Source organism: Poecilia mexicana, unplaced genomic scaffold, assembly GCF_051168715.1.
Source record: "Poecilia mexicana isolate PSO_F unplaced genomic scaffold, ASM5116871v1 scaffold_17, whole genome shotgun sequence".
NCBI lineage: Eukaryota > Metazoa > Chordata > Actinopteri > Cyprinodontiformes > Poeciliidae > Poecilia > Poecilia mexicana.
The window spans coordinates 20,896,757-20,920,591 of NW_028263386.1; the positions used below are offsets into that span (position 1 = coordinate 20,896,757).

At 38.9% G+C, this 23,835-nt stretch overlaps 1 protein-coding gene across 3 annotated transcripts in view; it reads left to right on the top strand.

Annotated features, from left to right (window-relative positions):
• The window catches only part of astn1 (astrotactin 1), a 343,361-nt gene that overhangs the window by 151,046 nt on the left and 168,480 nt on the right, over positions 1 to 23,835 (top strand). For all 3 annotated transcript variants that reach the window (XM_088014719.1, XM_088014716.1, XM_088014717.1), the window contains 2 exons: positions 3,668 to 3,862; positions 21,593 to 21,720. In XM_088014719.1, coding sequence (XP_087870845.1) covers positions 3,668 to 3,862; positions 21,593 to 21,720 — 323 coding nt within the window. The remainder of the gene's footprint in view (positions 1 to 3,667; positions 3,863 to 21,592; positions 21,721 to 23,835) is intronic.

The window sequence follows — 23,835 nt, forward strand, 5'->3', positions numbered from 1 at the left end:
GAACATTTAAATAATTGTTTGGACATTATGCTAATGCTAGCTATAAAAACATAAATCTAATTATTTTATTTCTGAGAAAGTAAGTTCAACAGACAAAAAGTTATTTGTTACATTTTAAAGCCAAAACATGGTGATAAAGGCCTTTGTGTTATTGTGACAGAACTGTGTCAAAGTACTTGTCTGTTTTACGGTTGTTTACATAAAGACACTTGATGAACCAAGTTGGGACTGTGCCTTTTGTTGTCATTAAATGTTTAACTCTCCGTAAATACTGAGAAATAAGAAGCTATGAGGACATATGTAAAGCTTCAGGATGGTTGTTTCAGTGCTCTAATGTTCTCTTATCATTTCTTTTCCTTACATTTTCCATACAAAGTATTTTGTTCCTTGTTCCTGTCATTTCTGAACTGAATGTGTTCAGTTCAGAATACACATTAAATATGCAAATCAAACTGTCACTTCTGAACGGATATATTTCTGAACAGTGTTTGAGATAAAATGTCACCTTTACTAGAGTGCTGCAATATTTTCACAATCAATCCAATTAGGTTGTATTTACTTTAGGTTCACGATTCAGAAATTCAGCACAGACTGAATAAAGTTCCCTCAACTTGTAACTTTAGTTGTCACCTCAAAATGCAGTTTCGTCTCCACTAGATGTTACTTTTGGTGTGCTTAACTAGTTGAGGGAAAATATCGCCAACATATCCACGATGTGCTGCAGCAGATCTTTTCTCCCCTCTGCAACCACTTGATTATCAGACAGAGGACTGTTAGGAAGGAAAGAGAGGCAGCATCTAAAAGAAATGTATGGTTGGTATAAGAAAATCATTCGTCATGATGTGTTGGTGAAAGGTTTTTGGAACAGATGAGTGGCTATGAAGGGCAAGCTCAAGCTGTAATTCCTTATGTCTGACATTTTGAGATATAGAGAGTCAGTCACCTTGTAGTGACAGCAAACTAAAATCTGTCTGGCTTTTCTTTTTTTTTTCTCCTCATATCGACTTTGGGGAAATAATATAATAATATTGATGTCTATTTTATTACACAGAGCTTGGGTATTCAGTGTCTGCGTCTGTGTCATGAGCCGTAAGGGTTGATATTTTTCAGCTCATCAACAACAGCAGGACAAATGTGAGCGGTATTTTGAGTAATTTACAAATTCGGAAAGTGTCGATTCTAAATTTAAAATACTTTACAATAAATAATGTCTGCTAGCATTGACTACCAACTTTGCTCAAATTTATCTCATACACAAACTGAATTCAAACACAAAGTTTACCACTTTAAAACCTTGAAAACTGTTATTTAAAACACAGGGTTGTTTCCTCATAGATTGCTTTATTTCAACAGACTCATGGTCCACAAAGACATGATGCACAACAACACATACAAAATAAAAATAAAGTCTTATAAAAGACTTACATACCAATGTTTCCACAAACCCGACTGGTATCTTAATGCACTGACAGAGGGACGTGAAAACAGTGCAATACATAGGATTTCAACTTGCATATTTTTGCAAAAGGAAATCATGAAAATCACTGTTTTCTCAAAGATGTAAGTTTTTTTCCTCTTTTCTTCTATTTCTACTTTTCCCTCGGCCTGTCACATTTGTTAAGAGATATCTACTCTGTGTACATTAGTGCAACTGATCAAGACATGACCACCCACATAAACCGACAGGCCAGGGAAGACATGCATTATTCAGAGACGCAGACACAAGTCCCATGGTAACTTATGAGGAGCTTCAAAGATCCACAGTTCTGCTGGAAGAATCTTATCTAGAGAGCAGCTAGTTGTGCTTTCCACAAATCTGCCACAAACCATGGAGAAGACTCTTCAAATATGTAAAAAAAATAAAATAAAAAAAAAGAGCTCTGGTCACATGAGACAAGAATGAACTTTTCACATCAACCTGAACACACAACATCACTTCAAGCATGGTGGAGAAGGCGTCATGCTGTGGGGATATGACTCATTTTGTGTTTATCTTTAGTCACATTGATAACTTCAGGTGTTTTAAGATGTCCAGCTGAAAACAACACAACACAGGTGATCCGGAAAGCTGCTCGCATTCTCACTAAAACTAGGAACAAATGTTTTAAGCAGGGACATGGACGCTGGTCAGAGGGTGACGCTGGAGGATTATACAGTTGGAGGCTACAAAAAGACATGGTGGAGGATTACTTTGCATCAGGACAACGGCTCATAACATACAACCAGAATGAATGCAGTGGCTTAAGTTAAAGAATGTCTGTACATATTTAGAATGGACCAGTCAAAGTTCAGAACTAGATCCAAAAGACAATCTGAGGAATGACTTGAAAATTGATGCTCACAGATGTGCTGTTTCCAATCGGCCAGAGGTTAAGCAGTTTAGCAAAGACGAGCAAAAATGATTTATTCATTTAACTTTTAGATTTTCTATTTGTAAAAGAAACACACGTCTCAGTTATCCACCACCTTCTGCTAGTCTTATCAGTTGTTTTGTGGGTTTTTGGGTTTGTAGTTGTGTTAATTTGTTGTTCTGTGTTCCTTAGTTTATTTTCGTTAAATCAGCCTTTTCTGTTACATTCACTTTCATAGTGCCCCTGTTTACTCTCTCTCGCCCCCTGGTGTCATCCTCTCTCTCTCTCTCTCCCTCTCCCTTCTCCCCTCACACCTGCAACCTGTTACCTAATCAGCCCATTTCTGTTGTTGCAGCTTTCACTCCCTCAGTATTTAACCACTTTTATCTCACGTGATCCTCACTGGTTCCTCTGTCAGACTTCCTGGAATGTATTTTCATGCTCTGTGACTCTCCAAGCCTCCTGTGTTTTTGTTCCTGTGTTGCTTGTAAGTTGATTATTTTTTGGCGTTTTGAGACCTCCTTATGTCTTGTCTGCACTTTGGTTCAACTCCTGCTCTCAGCATGACAGTTCTGTCTAATAATATCCCAATAAAACATAATGTTGATTTTAGTTGGAACATGACCAAAAAAAAAAAAAAAAGAAAAAGTCATGTGGTATGAAAACCTTAGTAAAACAAATTTCAGATTTGATGTTTTTTTTTTTCTCTTTTTTTTTTTTGAATATCTACACACATAAGCCACCAGCGTTTCTCATTAACTTCCCTCTAATATTCAAAAACCAGAAGCTATTGTCATCTCTCACTTAAATGTCATGCTGCAGAGCAGACACAGTATTTAACACTAATGTTACATCAGGGGGTGATTCAGACTGCTGTTTCATTTAATTCGTTGCAACAGCATTCGGTTCTCGTCTGTTCTCATAACGAGGATGCGGGTAATGCTCAGCTTCATGTGGGTGCCTAGGAATAGCTTTTTCTTCAAATCTGATATTTAGTTGGGAACTTTTTCTATATAGTAAACATGAAAGATTATCCCCCCTTCGCCCTTCCTCTCCCCTAATTTTAGATGCTTTATTCTTTCTGTGGTTCATTTTATGGCAGGTCTTATACGACATGTGGAAACAGCATCAGTTGGATATCAAATGTAGATTATTTGAGGATCCTTTGAAACTTTTGGAGACACGAGTTTCCTCTGAGTCCTAATCTTATTTAAAAAAGATTAAATCCATGGTTAATACTTTACAATAAGAATTGGTAGGAAAAACAATAATCTCTTAAAAAAAAAATATTTTCTGCAATCCTAAAATCATTCCAGGTGCATCGAGGACTACAAGCGCGGTCCTGATGGGAGGTCATGCCTGCCTCTGTCTGAATCCTGCACTGAGGGTGTGGACTGCGGCGAAGCGACGGACATCCCCGCCAACCAGACCGTCTTCGGAGACCTCTTCTACGGTTACAACAACCACACCCAGGAAAGCACCTCTGGTCAGATACTGAAGGCCACGTTCAGGTAAACGCCACAGCTGTTTGTGGTAGACTGCCTGCCATTTGTGCCTCAGCAGGGAGACAGTCGAGGGGGGTTAGGGTTTAGGTTCCCACAGTGCTGACATCTTTCTGATGGATCGCTTTCAAATAACAAACTCTCTATGGTGGCTGGGATAATATAGGTTGCTGCGGCAGCTGTACATGAGAGATAAAATAAGGATAAAATAAACTTTGCTGTCCTATAAGGAATGTCATTTTCTGCTATGTGCCACTGCTTTAAAAGGTAGATAAGGAAATTAGAGTGAAATATAGCAACATTTCTCAAACAAAAAGAAAAGAAAAATCTTTAACACACACATTATGAAACTATTGAGCTCCATACAGTTCAAAAGTTGCACACGAGTCACTGTACATAAAACAAAGTAATGCATATTTCAATTTATGATGCATTTGTGCTAGCTGATTGGTTTTCATTTTAAATTGGTTCTAAGCCAGTATCTCATTGTTTTGTTGTCAGGTCTGTGTGTCTGTACCTCTCTGCCATTTTCCTCAGTTTTTGTGTTGGGAGTCAGAAAGCTAACAGAGGTGTTTATACTAATGGCTACCAGAGTGCAACAAGAGATTCTCCAATCTACATTTTCTGGGATTTAATCTGGATACCTATGCTTTTATTAAAACATGTGGTGTTGTTCTTGTCCTCTTGGTGTCAGCTAAAATTAAACAAAACACTCGAACCCTGCCAGCTGTGCAGCTTGGAGTTGTGCACCTACCTTAGGTTGTCTTTTTATTTGCGAGATAATACTACACCTCAGAACAAGCCTTTTATGCATTTATTCACATTATCCTGCAGAGCTGCTAAATTTATATGCAGACTTCAGAGGCAAAGGTGGGATTGACGGGCAGAAGTTTGAAAAAACAGCTTTTGCACCACCGGGGTCCAAATGTTGTGGAAATGGTCTTAAACATCACTACTTTCAGCATCAAAGTTTTTCCATAACAAGATCATGTCCTATGAAAGGTAATTCTTTATGAGCAGGCTTGTAATCACATGTTAACCTGAACAATAGTGAAAAGTCACACAAAGCAGTTTAGTCAAAAGTGATTTCCTATTTTCATCAGTCACACATCACAGGACGGATTTTAAACAGCTTTTAGCAACTTTCACTACCCATCAGTATTGCTAGCTGTAAGCAGCTTCTCGGTCATTTGTTCCTTTTGTTTCAAAGTCTTCCTACAAACTGCAATCACTTCTAAATTCTTCATCCAACATGAGGCTGTATAAACAAACAATGGAGAACAGAAAGCCAGGCTGACGGTTAGATCAGACTCTGGCCTTAGCTGACGGTTCACTGCCAGTGCAGATCTGATGCTGATATCGGAGTGGATCGCCTTCATCTCTAACCCCAGTTTGTCACTGGAAAACTTGTCAGCTCTTAAAATCTTAAATCTCAGAGAAATGTTTGATATTCTGCAATCCAGTGGTTGCCCTGGGTTCTTAATGCTTCCTGTCTGTGCTTCACCGTAAGGCGGCCTAGAACTGGAACGGTTGCAGAGTGCTGACGGCCTGTTTTCAGATTCTGAACAGCAGCTGAATTCGGTGTGACTCATTCTGTCAGTAACATCAGACTCAGGGTGTGTAAACAATGATTTTAGATCCTGATGTTTGGGTCCTCAGGAGGGAGAGCCTTGGCCACAAGACAGATACTGGACTGACACACAGCATCACAAAAAATAAAAATCACCCGCTTTATCACCAAGTTGAAATGTGCCCGTTCAAACGTCCCTTAACAGCAATTTGTTTCATCTTTGGACTACATGCCAAAAATGTCGATCTCAGTAGGGTATTTAGTACAAGCTCTTTGCAAAATACGTTCAGAGAGTAATACCTGCAGACTATATCAGTCAATAAAAACTGAGTAGTTCAGAGAGACCTACGATACCCACTGCGCCTTCGCTTTGAGCTGGTGGTTTTAAACTTTACTAATGATCAAATAAAAGCAGGCCTTTGTGGCAGACTCCTAAAATACCTCCTTTTCAATACAGCACCTTTCAAAAGTATTCATATCCCTTGAACTTTTCCAGATTTTGTCATGTTGCTGTGAGACACTTCAATGTTTTTGTATTGGGATTTTATATGTAAGGCCAACACAAAATAGTGCATAAGTATTTAGTTGAAGGTAGATAACTCATTGTGTTTTTTTTGTTTTGCTTTTAGATTTCATTTATAAAGAAAAATCTGAAGTGCAAAAATGGTCTTCAGACCTCATCTTATTACTAAATAAGTTTAATTTCAACTCAGTGTTGTGATCTGTGAAGGCTGTAACCTCCTTGAGAACGTTGGCGAACAAACATCAGGAAGACCAAGGAACACAGCAGACAGGTCTGGAGAAAGTGGTGGAAATGTTCACGGCAAAGTTGAGCTACAAAGTAAAATCCCATCTCTGCTGAGATTCAATTTTCCCAAGAAGAAAGATGAGCAAATATTTTGAGTGTGACGTCGTGAAAGTCATACTAAAAATGACTTGCGGTTGTGTTTGTAGTGAAAGATCGATTTGCAAAGTGTTCACTGAGAGAGGATGAACACATCCCACACTTTTTAGATTTTTATTTGTAAAAGGTTTTATTAACTAAAGTGAAAGAAAAAAAAATTGAAATGGTGATATGTTTGAAAGGAGCTCCAAATCACAGGGTTTTTAAAACATGTTTTCAGGATAAATGTATGATGAATAAAGCCATTTGAACATTTCTCTGGAAACAGAACATACTTTTTTTTTCATAGTTTGGAAGTAAAGCACGTCCAGCACAACACCATTTAACCCAAGTCTGCAATATGTATCATATGAACCATGTTGGCGAGTGATTTTTTTTTTTTTTTTTTTTTACATCGCCCACAGTGGTGTTGGTTTCCCAGGGGCTGCAGATCAGCCTTTGAGATTCTCCCGGGGTGGGGACGCGTTTCAGGTTGCACATTAGCAAAATGGTTTCACAGGATGTGAAAACGCATGAGATTGAATCGGTGTCTGTAAAAGTTGTTTCACGTTGGGGCAAAGATTCTTTGACAGATTTTCTCTGATCTCTTCTTCAAAAAATCGAGAATGCGATAAGAATTTGCCCTCGTCCAACAAACTGTCCAATGTAAAATTCAGGAAAGTGCTCTGGTGAGAAAATAGCGAAAAAAAAAAAAATCACCTCACTTTTTATCTTGAGGCTTCATGTTAAACACCCGTACAAGTTGAACTCCACATCCTTTCTAATTTGTACAGAGTTTGATTTGACGTGGAAAGCATTTTGAGGGTGGTTAATTATCTCTGTCTGCATGCTGTAATCATCTCCACTGAACTCAGGAAGCCAGAAGGTCAGCAAAGGCATCTGTGGCCCAGGAATTTAATTTGGACTGTGCATGGATTTTGCCGCCGGAGGCAACACACCCACTTAGGGATCCACCACCAGAGTCTCTGAGAGAGAGGGCTGGGTGAGGCTGGAAAGTTAATATCATCAATAATCTAAATCTCTACTGCTCTGATCTTATTTGAAAGAGCCTTCTGAATGGAAAGCGTGATCCGAGCCAGACTTCGACAAACACCAAATGCTTCCTGTGCGGATGAGGTGCTGGAAGAGGAATGGAGACTCTATCGGGAGGCATGGTTAATGGAAGACCTAATTATAAGAGATTGCAGCAAACGAATTAAGGCTGACCAGGAGCCAGTGTGCTGAAATTAAATTTTACTGAGCTGGATATACACTTGTGTGTAAAATGAACAAATGTTGCGCAACGTGAGCAACGCAGCTGCATGCCAGAGATCCGTTTGAGGTTTGTGAAAACTTCAGTTTATATTTTGAAATCGAACCCTGTACATTACATTTTCACACACACAAAAAAAAATGTCAATTTCCCTTAAAATAAGTTAAATATTATTATTAAAGGTAACCCGGGAGAATGAGTTTCTCATAGAACTGGATTAAAAATTTGACATTACAAATATATAATTTAAGCCATTTTTGAACTGAAGCATCTACTAAATACATGCACAGATGAATCACTTATTGAATCAGATGCCTGAATAAATTGTAGTAAACATTAAATAATGAATGGAACATGGAGTCGGTAATAAAAGAAAGCGTTGTAGATGACTGAAGGGAAGTATGTTGGTTTAAATTGTAAACGTGTTTGTCGCCTCTGGAGATTTTTCCAGCATATAGAAAACATAAAAGAGTAACCCCACATGTGCTCATAGATTGAGCTTGACAGCTTTAAACAGCTGTGTCGCTTGGTTTGACAAGCAGAGTAGGTGTACGACCTGAATTTTGTTAGCAATAAGATGCATTTCGTCACATCTTAACCCAGATTTATAACTGCATAGTCTAGATTTTTAACATTTGCTGCTGGAAACAAAGTGATTTGTTAATTTTGCCCTGAGTGGATTGGCGAACTCTCCAGGCTGCCCCCCCACCCGCCCCCGCCTCTCGTACGGTGACTACTGGACAGTGACGCGAGCGTGCCTCAGCAGCGGGCGTTGATGATGGATGGATGTTAATTTTGCTAGGAAAAAAAAAAAAGAAGAAAGCTTTAATTTGTAGTGCTTTTGAAACCAGGATGTATATTTTGAAAATTGGTTAACAGTAATTTGTTTGCAGGAAATAGAATTAGTTTCTTATTAGGAGTTATTGAAGCTGCAACATTTCTTGAGAGAGGAAAAAAAAATCAAATTAGAATCCCACCACCTTGCTGCTTCCTGCTGAGGTTAGAGGCATGATCCCACCATTAGACAGAAGAGCTAGACAATGTGGTTCCTGCTGAGAAGACTGAAGTGCTGCTTATGTCAATTAATCCTAATGGCAGTGCTCTCCTAAAATATGTCACTTGACAACCAGCGCACCATGTTTTTGACGTGTTCACATTTCATTTGAATGAGCTGTGAAAAATAAACGCCTCACATCCTCTTTATGCTCTTATAAAAAGACTTTTAAGAGAAGCTTATTGAAAAGTTGATTTTTTTCTTTTTTGCAGCCACTATATGTAATAAAAATGTGAGGCTGCAGACATGCATTAACTTTTTGTTAGTTACAAAAAAAGCAAGTGAGACGGCATTCACCCAGTCTGATTAGAAACCCTGTTTGTCCTTGAGAACTGGAAGCAGAAACAGAGGGAGAGAAAGAAAGTCTTTATGTGATCTTCACTGGCATCTCTTCAAAAACCCCCACCCCACTGAGCAAGAGTGGCACAAAGCATCTGCCTCCCATCATTCACAAAAAGAAGTCGACACTTTATACTGTTTAAACTCTGGATGGAGGTTTCCCAGTTCTTATGGTTTTCTTTCACTTCTAAAATATCACAATGTTTACTTTTCTGGGTTTGTTCCATAGTCTCGATTGCGTTTTTTTTTTGTGTGCTCCTTTTTTGTTTTGGTTCTGTACACTCTCCTACCTTTTCTTTTCTTCACCCCAACTCCCTTTTCAAACAAAATCCCATTTCCATCTGCAGAAAGCTGCAAAAAAAAAATGTAAACAGTCAAAGTCAGTGTTTTTGCTTGTAATGTTTTATTTATTTGGGACATAGCCCTCTCTCTTTGGCTGTGCATATGTGTGTGTGTATGGATGGAAGTACAAGGATATGTGTGTGTAGTAATGGATCAGCTCTGTGCCCCTAGTGTGCTTTTCTCTTTGACTGCCAGGAGCATCAAATGTGAGATGGGTGGGGGATTGATGGAGAATCAGCAAGTGGTGTGAGCAGGTGGCCGTCGACATGACACCAACAAAGACAAAATAGCCAGGATGTTAAACTATGCACATAAATGCATAGTCACACACACACACACACACACATGCAGTCACAGTTCTTTCAGCACCGACCCTCCAGAGCATTGGCACTCGCGCACACAGAGCTGGTTTGATTCTCCCTCCCCAGCAACTATCCCTTATGGTCCATCTTTGAAGCGCACCAGCCCTGGAAATGCTTCTCATGTTTGTTCTCTTTGCTAAGGGAAATCTATCCCAACCTCCCTTTGCAGAAAGGTTGTTGTTGTTTTCATAAAAATAAAAAAAAAGAGGTTTATTTATTTGATTTTCTGACATTGGCGAGCAGAATGGTGTGGTGGGGAAGCTGGGGGACACAGGATGACTTTAGTTACAAAGCAACCTGAGAGGCAACTCAGCCGTTTCCCTCCTGAAAGAAGGTCCTACCAGGGTGACATCTCGGGAGCGGCGGGCTCGATGTGATTCCGGCTTCAAATTACAGAACGCTTTGACAGGGTTTCTGTCTTCCTGTCTCAGTGGGAGCCGGTGGACTCCCCGTAATGAGATGTTAAAAAGCTAACCTCCTCTCATTACTCCTAACTGTCCTCCCCTTCCTCTCCTCTCTCTCTTTCTCTCTCTCGACAAGCTCAGAGCAGGTTTTAATGAATATTTTAGTGCCCCTTGTTCTCATTCTGCTTGCTGCTTGGGATCAATGATTAAGTCAATGCTCCTACCTGACACAGCTCCCCCAACCCCCAAACTATTTTGCGAGAGCATTTTTTTTTTTTTTTATTACTCCAAAACCTTTTTTTAGCTCGCAGCACCACACCCTGCATGTCACCCTCGAGGAATTCCTTCATTTACTCTCACTTAATCAAAACATAAAATGTGTTTGCTGTAGACTAATAGAGGTGGAGGGGGGTTAGCTAGTAGCTTTAATTGTCTCTTATTGAGCTTTGTTGTCGAGGGAATCACTGTAAGGATAGCACACAATAGCGACAGGACGGCTGATATGAATCAAAACCATCTAAGTGCTTTGTCACATTTTGCATTCAAATAATTAATCAAACAGGTGCCCGCTTTTCTGCTGGTCCTGTTTTAAAAAAAAGAAGAAAAAAAGGAAAGAAAGCTTCACTTCCTTCTGGCAGTTTTGTAAAAAAAAAAAAAAAAAAAAGGAAAAAGTTCTGTGAACTTCCAAAAGAGAAATGAATGATGACATCTTCACAGTGCCAGATGGTTGTTAAATGTTACATGTCATCCTCTAACAAAATTAACAGTGAAAATTGTCAGACGTGAATGCACTGAATGGAACCCAGCCCGTGTCCCACTTAGCATGCTTCTAAGAGGGGAAGAAGAAAAAAATCACCATCTTCAGCAAAACAACCGAGATCCAGTCATTACAGTCCCTATTTATGTGCTTTGTTAAAATGACAGCTGAAATCATGCAGAAATACTTTCAGCAGGAAGTGACAGATGTTTGACTCCAGCGTGATCAAATCCCAGCCAGCCTCGTTTGTGATTGCTTTGGGCTGCAAATTTAGCAACGCATAACTTATATTTCAGTGCGAGCGGATGAGCCGTACAGCATAGTCCAGGAAAAAAAACAACATAAGTTTAGACAGCTAACCTAAAACTAGAGTCCTCTTCCGCCTTTCCTTGTCGCATGTGGGCACGCCTTAGTTTTCTGAGGTGTGTTCAAGAAGATTTTCTAGGAGTCGTGGTTGATTTCAGTGGCTCTTCTTTACATGTCAGCGTCTCCACTTAACGTGCCGAGGTAAAGGCGGAGTGCTGTGAATATTTTCCATACGCAGCGCAAGTCAGTGTCTGTGAAGAGCATTTACAGTTGCACCTTTTGAACAGAGTTCTAGAGTGAAGCCACTGTAAAAGCATCAAGCATAGCAGTGTTATTGTTAAAATTTCTTTTATATTTTTGTCAGGGGAGCATTTTTTTTTATTCCTTTTTCCTTTTCTTCTCATACCCTCTCTGCCACATTCATCAGCAAAAAGCAGACTCGGGAGGAACAAGTCAAACCGCGCTTTTGGTGTCAAACGGCACAATTTACATAAACAGCATCAACGAGGAAGCGTTTGTTTTCATCACTGAACCACTAAAATAATACAGATTCACTGATTGGTAGGGATTCACAACCTGTCAAAAAGATGATGCTTTAAAGTGGATCAAAGTATAAGAATTGGCCTACATTTTACTAAATGGCTAAAATTACCCATAATTTTTCACAAGTGTACATTAACGGTTGTTCTTGATTTAATTGCCACTCATTCTAGCCTCCTTCCACTAAGTGCCAATAAACTAAATAAAAGAATGTAGCAAGGTCTTTTTAAATCAACACTGAGATGTTATATCATAAAATTACACAGGCGTCGTGTATTTGCACTAAATTTTATGATTGAATGTGTTTCACATATTAATTTGGAAGAGTCAACTGCGTAAAATATGAGAGGCCGTGGCTGATGACAAAAACCAAAATAACTATGCGAGACCTTTTGCTACTAGATGTTGTTTATTGGAGTCAGATAACCACATTTCCATGTAGCAGATTAGGAATAATCAGTAAAAAATGACTTAAATCATCAGTTTTAACTGGGTTTTAAATGCCTTAAGGTCGTATGATTTGATAAATCCTACTTGCATCCTTAAAGTTGCACACAAAATGACAACCATTTCAGCATGTCAGTGTTGTTCTTATTCCTCTGAGCCATCATTTGATCCAGGTGCGTTAAACCAGGGAGAGAACTAAAACACGCAGGATGCCGGCTCTCGAGGGACCGACTTTGGGCACGCCTGGTCTAAAGTGAAGAACCTCAAGCAAACACCGGGGCTTCAGTTCATGGAATCGAGCACGCCGGCAAAGTCATCTGTGACCCTGAGCTGACAAATAAAGCTTACAAAAGCTCAACTGCGTCTGTTTCTGGATACGCCGCTTCCCTGTTTCTCTGTAATTTTACATGTAGTTCAGTGAAGATGTCTGGGCTGCATGAAAAGGAGTCTGTCCGATCAACACTCGGCTTTGTTTCTCTTAATTACCGTTTCACCCTCAGCCACACCGTGTCTGTAAAATCTCAACGGCATTTTAAAGTTACATTGCACACGGCCTTTCTACCAGCGTTTCGCTTCAGCCTGTGGGTTCTGTTGTTCCAACGCTGTGACTTTCCCAAAGGCATCACTTTGTGCTTTGTAAATACAGGTGCTGGTCATAAAATTAGAATATTGTGATAAAGTTCATTATTTTCCATAATGTCATGATAAAAATTAAATTGTCATATATTTTAGATTCATTGCACACCAACTGAAATATTTCAGGTCTTTTATTGTTTTAATTTTGATGATTTTGGCAAACAGCTCATGAAAACCCAAAATCCCTGTCTCAAAAAATTAGAATATTATGAAAAGGTTCTCTGAACGAGCAATAAAAATAATCATCTGAATCAACAAAGTAACTCTAAACACCTGAAAAAGATTCCTGAGGCCTTTAAAAACTCCCAGCCTGGTTCGTTACTCAAAACCGCAATCATGGGTCAGATTGCTGACCTGACTGCTGTCCTGAAGGCCATCACTGACATCCTCAAGCAAGAGGGTGAGAAACAGAAAGAAATTTCTGAACGAATCGGCTGTTTGCAGAGTGTTATATCAAGGCAGCTCAGTGGGAAGTCAGTAGGAAGGAAAAAGTGTGGCAGAAAACGCTACACAACGAGAAGAGGTGACCGGACCCTGAGGAAGATTGTGGACAAGGGCCGATTCCAGACCTTGTGGGAAGCAGTGGACTGAGTCTGGAGTAGAAACATCCAGAGCCACTGTGCACAGGCGTGTGCAGGAAATGGGCTACAGGTGCCGCATTCCCCAGGTCAAAGGTCAAGCCACTTTTGAACCAGAAACAGCGGCAGAAGCGCCTGACCTGGGCTACAGAGAAGCAGCACTTTGGACCACTGTTGTTCAGTGGTCCAAAGTACTTTTTTCGGATGAAAGCAAACTTTGCATGTCATTCGGAAATCAAAGTGCCAGACTCTGGAGGAAGACTGGGGAGAAGGAAATGCCAAAATGCCAGAAGTCCAGTGTCAAGTACCCACAGTCAGTGATGGTCTGGGTGCCACGTCAGCTGCTGGTGTTGGTCCACTGGGTTTTATCAAGGGCAGGATCAATGCAGCAGCTATCAGAAAATTTTGGAGCACTTCATGCTTCCATCTGCTGAAAAGTTTTATGGAGATGAAAATTTAATTTGGTCTGGAATCGGCCCTTCTCCACAATCTTCCTCAGGGTCCGGTCACCTCTTCTCGTTGTGTAGCGTTTTCTGCCACACTTTTTCCTTCCTACTGACTTCCCACTGAGCTGCCTTGATATAACACTCTGCAAACAGCCGATTTGTTCAGAAATTTCTTTCTGTTTCTCACCCTCTTGCTTGAGGATGTCAGTGATGGCCTTCTGGACAGCAGTCAGGTCAGCAGTCTGACCCATGATTGCGGTTTTGAGTAACGAACCAGGCTGGGAGTTTTTAAAGGCCTCAGGAATCTTTTTCAGGTGTTTAGAGTTACTTTGTTGATTCAGATGATTATTTTTATTGCTCGTTCAGAGAACCTTTTCATAATATTCTAATTTTTTGAGACAGGGATTTTGGGTTTTCATGAGCTGTTTGCCAAAATCATCAAAATTAAAACAATAAAAGACCTGAAATATTTCAGTTGGTGTGCAATGAATCTAAAATATATGACAATTTAATTTTTATCATGACATTATGGAAAATAATGAACTTTATCACAATATTCTAATTTTATGACCAGCACCTGTATTTGTGTGTGCTGTTTTTACAGCTCAGCCCCCGTCAGACGCCGCATGAATCAAACGAAGCATTATATGGAGTGTATATTAACAGAAGTAGGTGGAGTGTGAAGCTGAAAAATCCTCCGTGCATTTTAATTGCCCACTCATGTATGTTCAAAGACGTAATACTAGGAGTGCTTACAATTAACATACACTTAGTATAAAATGTTTACAGCACAGGAAACTACTTCTCTGAAATTTTGTCTTGGAATATTATGTACATAAATCATGAACACACCAACCTTAAATGAGGCAAGAGGAATCTCCAGTACTCCATGTCCTCTTTGGGTAATTTTGTTTGGTCAGCCAAGTGATGGGAAGGTTCACAACTTTTCCATGTTTTCTGCATATGTGCAGAATGGCTTTGTAAACGGTTCCAGACTGATAGATGTCAAGGATTTTGTTTCAAAATGCAACAACCGCGTGCGCGTCTGTACTGGATCGTGGTACCGACTTGCAAATTGGTTTAAACTGTTTACAGTTTGCTGACGAAATGTCCAATTAAGAAGAGGCACACAATCTTAAGGCTGTGCTTTTATAAGCAGCTTGGGTCAAATTAATATGCAAGACTGATTACCTCCAATTACAAATCAGCAAAAAGTTATTATACCGCTCTTGCCCTTTAGCTTTACAAGGCAGTTTAATGTCTTATAAGCCATGGGTTCAGGTTTACGGCTATAATGGTCTGTATTCAGTCTCACTACTCCCATTAGGCTGGTTTCCAATGGCAACAGTCACTCCCCCCCCGCCCCCCCACCCCACTGCAGAAAAACCTCTGATGAACCTCTCCTACATCAAACAGTAGTCGGGATAAAGTTGTCCACTCTCTGGTCAACTTTGTGGCACATTTATCGGCCAAAAATAATTATGTACAAACTTAACTGTGATCATGAAAGTCATGTTACAGCAAAGCATGGCACAGCTTCTTTCCTAAGCTATATTGTATTTCATACAGTTTTTGCCTTCCTCGCCCTATAGTGTGCAGGAAGAACATGCTTATTCATGCAACATTGAACTGAAATATTCAATAAAACATTACTTGTAAAAAAAAAAAAAAAAAAAAGTACAGTACAAGGTTACAAAGGGCGTTTGTAAGTTGTGAGCCTGGAGTGAAGATAATGACTGCAGTTTCCTAGAGGAGAAAAGAAGAAGAAGATATTTCCTCATTAGCTGTGGTCTTGAGACAGCTGAAGGACTTAAGCCACTGATTTATTGAAGTTGTTATGCTTTGAAACCTTGTTGTGACCCTAACCGGCACCGTAAGTGGGGGGTGATGAAATGGGCCCTGTTAGGGAGTTCAAGCAGGAGTCATTCGCTGCAAAAGAAAACAGACGTAGTGAGTGAAGACACCCTAAATACTTTTTTTACTGTAGCAGTACAAATAAACTTTCCTATGTGGATTTTTTTCTTTCTTCGTTTTTCCACTATTCCAACCTTATTCCTGCATCCAGGCATGGAGCGAGTAAAAGTAACTAAAATAGGACACTTGGGTTGTTGTTGTTGTTGTAGACTTTGTTTTTTGTTTGTTTTCTGGTGTCTAGTTAAAGTTTTACTGAATTTTAACCCATTTAGGAGCTTGCATGTCAGTTACCTTAGACAACACAATAAAAAGAAATGGTACACTTGCATCTATCACTACTAGCAGTGTGTGAGATCTACGGACAGGGGAGGGGCATACAGCAGCACCAGCATTTCCATCAGACATGTATGGATGATATGGGCTTTTTTAAAAAAAAAAAAAGTCTTAATGCTTAGATTATTGCAAGTCTACGGAAGCGCATTGCTATCACGCAGGAAAAAAAAAATTTCGAGCGCTATCACGTTATAACGTGATACGTATCTCGTTAAAACGTGATAGTATGTCGTTAAAACGTGATACGTATGTCGTTAAAACGTGATACGTATGTCGTTAAAACGTGATACGTATCTCGTTAAAACGTGATACGTATGTCGTTAAAACGTGATAGTTATCTCGTTAAAACGTGATATGTATGTCGTTAAAACGTGATAGTATGTCGTTAAAACGTGATACGTATGTCGTTAAAACGTGATACGTATCTCGTTAAAACGTGATACGTATCTCGTTAAAACGTGATACGTATCTCGTTAAAACGTGATACGTATGTCGTTAAAACGTGATAGTTATCTCGTTAAAACGTGATACGTATGTCGTTAAAACGTGATAGTTATCTCGTTAAAACGTGATACGTATGTCGTTAAAACGTGATAGTTATCTCGTTAAAACGTGATATTTATCTTGTTAAAACATGATAATTTTAGGTCCAGGAAGTGGCGGTATTATGCTAGGCTAGTACAGTGGCTAACATGAATTGGTCAGGTTTCCTTTCATGTTTGGTCTACAACATGTAGAGATACGGATGCTGCTTTGCACTGTGGTTAAAGCCATTAATAGCATGCGTACTCTGAGCAGGATCCTAAACAGAACGGGACTGCACCGAAGGAAACGTCAGTCCGGTCCTCTAGCTGTAGCGGCGTTCCTGACTGGATCGAAGCTCAAGTTGGCTTCCGATTGTAGCTTCTGATTTGGGAAATGGCTAAAGGGAGATTATAACGGAGGCTCAGACGTATTTGCTGAACAGTTTCTGTTCAGATTTGTTTTAACAGTACACTTGCTGAACAACGGCAACGGCTGTTCGTAACCAAGCAACCGAAATCAACAGAAGGCTCGATAGTGGCAAAAGACAAAACTAGATCCTGTTAAGCATTCTTCAAAATAAAAGACTTCCTCTCTCCAAAATAAATCATAAATCAGCAAAAGCTGAATGGCCTCCTTTAAACGTCCTGAGAAACAATCACCTAATGATCGTGATTCATAAATCTCTACTCGGCTTGGCTCCAGCATCCTTAAACTTTCTTTTACATAGGTCTGTTAATTCCCATTCTTTACGTTTTAACAATATTTTTCTTTTACATGTTTCACTTTTCTGAACTGAAAAAGGGAAGCAAGCTTTTAGTGTGATGGCTCCTACAGCCTGGAATCAGCTTCAGTCTGAAATAAAGATGTCAAAGCTGGTTTCACTGGACTTATTTCGAGCAATTCTTAAAAACAGACGAGATTCTCTTAAAAGGTGTCACTGTTTTTAAATTCTTTTCTACTGTTTTACACTTCTGCATATGCATTAATTAATTTTATTTTGTAACCAGGTTGCTGTGTGTTGCAGACTTCTACCCAGGTCCCTCTTGAAAATAAGATAAGATGTGTATCTCAACGTGGTTTACCTGATAAAATAAAATAAATAAAATAAAAAAAAATAAAATAATAATATTTGTCAAATATTGGTCAACAATTTTTAATATTTGTCGACAAACAAGGAGCAAAGAAGAGACATCTCTCCTTTACCATATAGGTGACTTAAAATAATGTTTTCTAATGGAGACAAAGAGGGTAGATAAAGATTATTGTGTTGCTTTGATAAAATAAAACTCTGAACTTGAAGATAGTTATAGAAATATTTTGTAGGACTATCATGTTTGTTTTTAATTTCTTCAAGTTACATAAATACCTTCCCTGAAAAAAGATCAGACACTTTAGTTATATTCTTAGCAGTTTAAATCCTGCTCTACATGGATGAACATTACATCGGATAGTTGTTGCATTTCTCCCAAATAATCAAGTGTTTTTTGCCAGATCATCATTGTATTTTTCAGAAATGGGTATTTTGTTTGCTTAATTGACCTTTTCCTGCCTGATGAGTACATGTACAAGTCTATAGCCATAGAGATCCAGTGGGACACAATAGTAACCCATGCTGGGGGCTGTCTGGAAGTAAAGTAAAACATTGCTGCCCTGATCTGGGTTGAAATAACATAATAGGTTTGATAATTGTTAACACCCTCTGTCATATGGCAGATATAAGAGAGACAGTTTCATTCTCGGGCGTTTACCATTTAAGTGAAGTTGGAAAAAGTTATATTTAGCTCCTTAAAGAAGAAGGGGAGTGAGGAAATTGAAACTGATTGGAAAACATATAAGAATTTTGGCAATATTGTAATTTTTATAATATTGATGTGACCAATTAAGGAGATGAGTAGCATCTTTAACTATTAAACTTTTAAAGCTAACATACTTAGACACTTCTGATCTGGAATAGATTATTCATCTCTGATGCTACGTTGCATCACTATAAATCGGAATCTGAAAAGTTGTTGGCATTATTATCCCAGCTGATGGATCCTTGTAAGCCACACAAAAAGGCAGGTGCTCTAGGACAAAAAAGTGAAAGAAAACAGAAGGTTAAAATAATAACAAATATTGTAAATGTGATAGGAGTTTATTTCTAATGCATTCCAGATGCAAACATATTTTTAAATCTCTCATTGCTGAGGTTTCAATTCAGATAAAGATTTCACAAATCACAAACTAGGTTTGAAATATTCTGCCATTAGCGTAGATTAGAATAATCTACTCCAGATTTGAAGTGTCGATGTATGTTAGTTTTTAAAGCAGAACAAATTATTTCTTAACATTTATATGTTAAATATAATTTCCATGATTAGTTACTTATTTACAGTCATATGTCAAGTCATATGTTAAGTATAATTTACATGATTATTATTATTCACCGAATTTAACTTGATTGTACACAATTCCAAAAGGTGACGTGAAAAATAATTAAATTCAAAGCTTTCTGTATGATTTATTTTGGAGAGAGGAAGTCTTTTATTTTGAAGAATGCTTAACAGGATCTAGTTTTGTCTTTTGCCACTATTGAGCCTTCTGTTGATTTCGGTTGCTTGGTTACGAACAGCCGTTGCCGTTGTTCAGCTGGTGTACTGTTAAAACAAATCTGAACAGAAACTGTTCAGCAAATACGTCTGAGCCTCCGTTATAATCTCCCTTTAGCCATTTCCCAAATCAGAAGCTACAATCGGAAGCCAACTTGAGCTTCGATCCAGTCAGGAACGCCGCTACAGCTAGAGGACCGGACTGACGTTTCCTTCGGTGCAGTCCCGTTCTGTTTAGGATCCTGCTCAGAGTACGCATGCTATTAATGGCTTTAACCACAGTGCAAAGCAGCATCCGTATCTCTACATGTTGTAGACCAAACATGAAAGGAAACCTGACCAATTCATGTTAGCCACTGTACTAGCCTAGCATAATACCGCCACTTCCTGGACCTAAAATTATCATGTTTTAACAAGATAAATATCACGTTTTAACGAGATAACTATCACGTTTTAACGACATACGTATCACGTTTTAACGAGATAACTATCACGTTTTAACGACATACGTATCACGTTTTAACGAGATAACTATCACGTTTTAACGACATACGTATCACGTTTTAACGACATACGTATCACGTTTTAACGAGATACGTATCACGTTTTAACGACATACGTATCACGTTTTAACGAGATAACTATCACGTTTTAACGACATACGTATCACGTTTTAACGAGATAACTATCACGTTTTAACGACATACGTATCACGTTTTAACGACATACGTATCACGTTTTAACGAGATACGTATCACGTTTTAACGACATACGTATCACGTTTTAACGAGATAACTATCACGTTTTAACGACATACGTATCACGTTTTAACGAGATACGTATCACGTTTTAACGACATACGTATCACGTTTTAACGACATACGTATCACGTTTTAACGAGATACGTATCACGTTATAACGTGATAGCGCTCGAAATTTTTTTTTTCCTGCGTGATAGCAATGCGCTTCCGTACAAGTCTTTGTAAATTGGGTTTGACCTGTGTTAACTTTATTGCCTTCAAAATTCATCGTCCTATTAGAGCTAAATAATGCTTTGACTTGAATGCTTTGTCTTCATGAAATTGTTCTTAAGTATCTTGCAGACTTATTAATTAATCTTACATTTAAGTCCTTTTCAGTTGCCGCCTCCAACTGCCTTTTATTTGGTTTAATCACTTGCATACAATGTTTACTTGTTTATTGGTTGGGGGTTTTATTCACTGCTTTTATACGTTATCTAACCTCTCCTATTTTGTTGTAGTTTTTTTTTTTTTTTTTTTTTTTTTAATTATTGTGCATGTATCTCACTTTGATGCAAACTAGGTTGTTTTTTCACTTGTGCTCTGTTGAATGAAAATGGAGCCTGAAAAGTCAATGGAGAAAGTTGCATCTGAAAGTGGGTCACTGGAGGGTCGTGAATATTCATTACATGAAGCAACGGTGTTGCTAAGCTGGCCACACGACTCCAGTCTCTCCACTAACCCAAGAGAATGGGTTACAATAGTTGAGACAGAATAAACCTAAGACCTTGGTAAATAACACCTCAGTCAGTTAAAGGGGGTGGTCGGGATGGATTATGTAAAATCAACTTTTTTGAGCTTTATATTATAACGTTATTCCCTCAAATAACACAGAAAATATTCATAACACCCTTTTAAAATACACAAGATAAGGATTTAGTTACATTGGTGAGTTCTAACTTATTTTAAGTTGATCTGAAATGCCAACAAGGATTTGGGATTAACGTATAGCAATTTAAAAAGTACCCCATGTTTAAAAGAGAACAAAAGTATACTCAAACATAAAGGGGAAATAAGAGAGCATCAATAAGTTTATCATCCTTTAATAGCAAACAAATGAATATTTCACACTTTTTTTTCCAGTGTTGACTTTTGTGGTTGTATAATCCTCTACATGCCTCGAAGTGTCTAACACCATTGACACTCAGGCGGCAGCAGCGGCAGCTGACTGAACAAATTATATATACAGTCTGTCACCCAGTCTGTGGAGCAAGACTGGGCTTCACACGTTTCCACATGTATTCACATAATGCATATCATCTGTCAGTCTGCTCTGACAGAACCAGACACTTCCGTGTTTTGGACATAACTATTTATTTATTTATTTTTTAATCAGTGCTACCTTGGCCACCTGGTTATCATTTGTCAAAATGCCTATAAAGCAGATAAAAGGACATAACACTCCCCCCACACCCCCAGAAGTACTTAACTTTCTTTGCTACTAATATGCACACGACAAAAGTGTTTGCATGCAGTATAGATGTTCTTTCTCTGCCCCATCTCATAACCACTCTTTTGTCAATGTCTTAACATGCTCCTCTTCCTGCACCCTCTTTTCTTCTTTATCATGTTGGTCCACTGAACTCTTAAAAAAAAATAAAAAAAATAAAAAGTAACCTCCTGTTGTCTGTCTTTTCACCAGGCAGAAGAACTTTGCCCGAGGCATTGAGCAGCAGCTCCCAGATGGCATGGTGGTGGCATCGGTGCCAACGGAGGTCCAGTGCCACGAGGAGCTGTCAGACCCTGTGCCTGACCCAGAATACCTCACGGGTATGAAACCATATTCCATCGTTTCCTCTCTTGGCTCACGCCCGCAACTGCAGTGTTTTATCACTGGCTGGTCCAAATCCAAATATGTCAAGAAATATCTGCATTTGAGAGCTTAATAATCAGTGTGACAAGATGTTTAAGATCCCAAGGTGTTTGAACAACTGTGGTGACATTTAGGGCCGTCATTTACAATGCGATGGTTGGTCACCGAGTTGAACAGCAAGTTATGAAGGAAGCTGACCACTTTCTAAAGGTCAACCGCACAACTCTGTAAGTCCAGGTGGTTCCCAGGCAAAAGTTTATGATTTGCTTTACAACAGGTATATAATTTTTAACCACAATAAGGACAAAAATGATGCTGCTTTTCAATAAAAAATCACATTTTATTGATTTAATATGTGACTTTTAAGGAACCATAATATTTTTAGCAGCTAATAACAATTGGGTATGTTTATTCCTGTTGTGCATTTTTTTATTACGGGTTTAGTTTAAATTGTACAGGTTTCAAGACGAGTGTGACCATAAGAGTATCTACTACTGAAAACGACAGAGTGCCAAACAAAAACGTTTGAAGGGGGAGGAACACTTTAATGAATTGGTTCATAAATGAACCATATTATTTTGTTTCCCTTTTTATAATGTAACTTTACTGAACTTTACAAAATCTAATATATAAGAAGAAAAAAAACATATGAATGAATGATTACATTTCTAAAATTTAAATTAGTAGATTTTACCAAATATACAAGAGTCAGTGTCAAGCAGGTTCCATTTAAGAAAAACATAAACGCATTCTTTGGCCTGCCATGCCTTTCCAGAATATCATAATTTTGTATGAATCATAAGGGTATCTCATGTTTTCTGTTGAATATAGACTTACAGTCTAAATAATGTTTTTTTTTTTTTTGATAATTTAGCTTGAACGATATATTTTTATTTGTTTTTCCCCTGACATTTCAGTTAAAGAGCAAATTAAGTCTTTAAAGAAGAAGTCTCATAAATGGAGTATATTCTGCAGGACTCCATACATATATAATAATTTTGTCTTCATTCTCCAGGAGACTTAAACTTAATAAAAGTGACTCAGCATATTTTGTGGGAGTGCTTTATTTGGACAGGCCGCTAGATTTGCTTTCTACACCCGTTTAAGTGGCTGTAAAGGGCCTCAGTTTAGAAATCACTGAATTCAGAGTACTATTTGTTGTGTTTTTGAAATAACGGCAGAGATGCAGGACTTGTCAGAGTAACAATTTAAAGCCACATCATTTGAGATCGTCTGAACTGTGCCGGACAATCAAATAAGACGGGACGGCGTCGGCTCAAACTGCTTTTTCTTGGACAAATTTGAGGATATTAAAGCCGCTTAATCTAAATGGATCTGCCTTCGTCGTACCCCTGAGCCCTCATTCCCCTCATCTTCCGCACTCGGTCCCTAGCTCTGCCTGCTCCGTTCAAACCTTTTTATCCATCCATCGCCCCTGGGTATGAAGAGCACACAGCCCAGAACAGAGCCCAGCACAGCAGCACTTCTCCTGCAGTGACTCTTTTCTGGGCTTTGGATGTAACAGCCGTGGGCCTCACTCAAAAGTAATATCATGAATTGAGATACATTTCCAGCCCATCCAGCAGTGCAGCACAGTAGCAAGCAGCATACTTTTGGGTCACTGGTATTTTTTACTCTTCTATTAAATTACGGTAGAAGCAAACAGATTATTGATGTTACAGCAGGGGTGTCAAACTCCAGTCTTTAAGGAGCCGACGTCCTGCGACTTTTAGACGTGTCCACGATCCAACACTTTTGAATAAAATGGCTAAATTACCTCCACAGCTTGCGGTCCTGTTCTACATGAGGATGCCAATGATTTCATAATGTGATTCAGGCATGTTGAAGCCAAGACGCATCTAAACGTTGCACGACAACAACCCTTCAGGGCTTGAGTTTGACACTTGTGTGTTGCAGAGCCTGTGTCCTGCACGTTTTAGATGCCTCCATCATTCAGTGCACTTGAATCAAATAAAGGGCTGCTTACCAGGCCTCCATAGAACATGGTAAGACACTGAGAATGTAATTGAATCATTAATCCAGCTTTGTTTCAGCAGGGACAGATCTAAGAC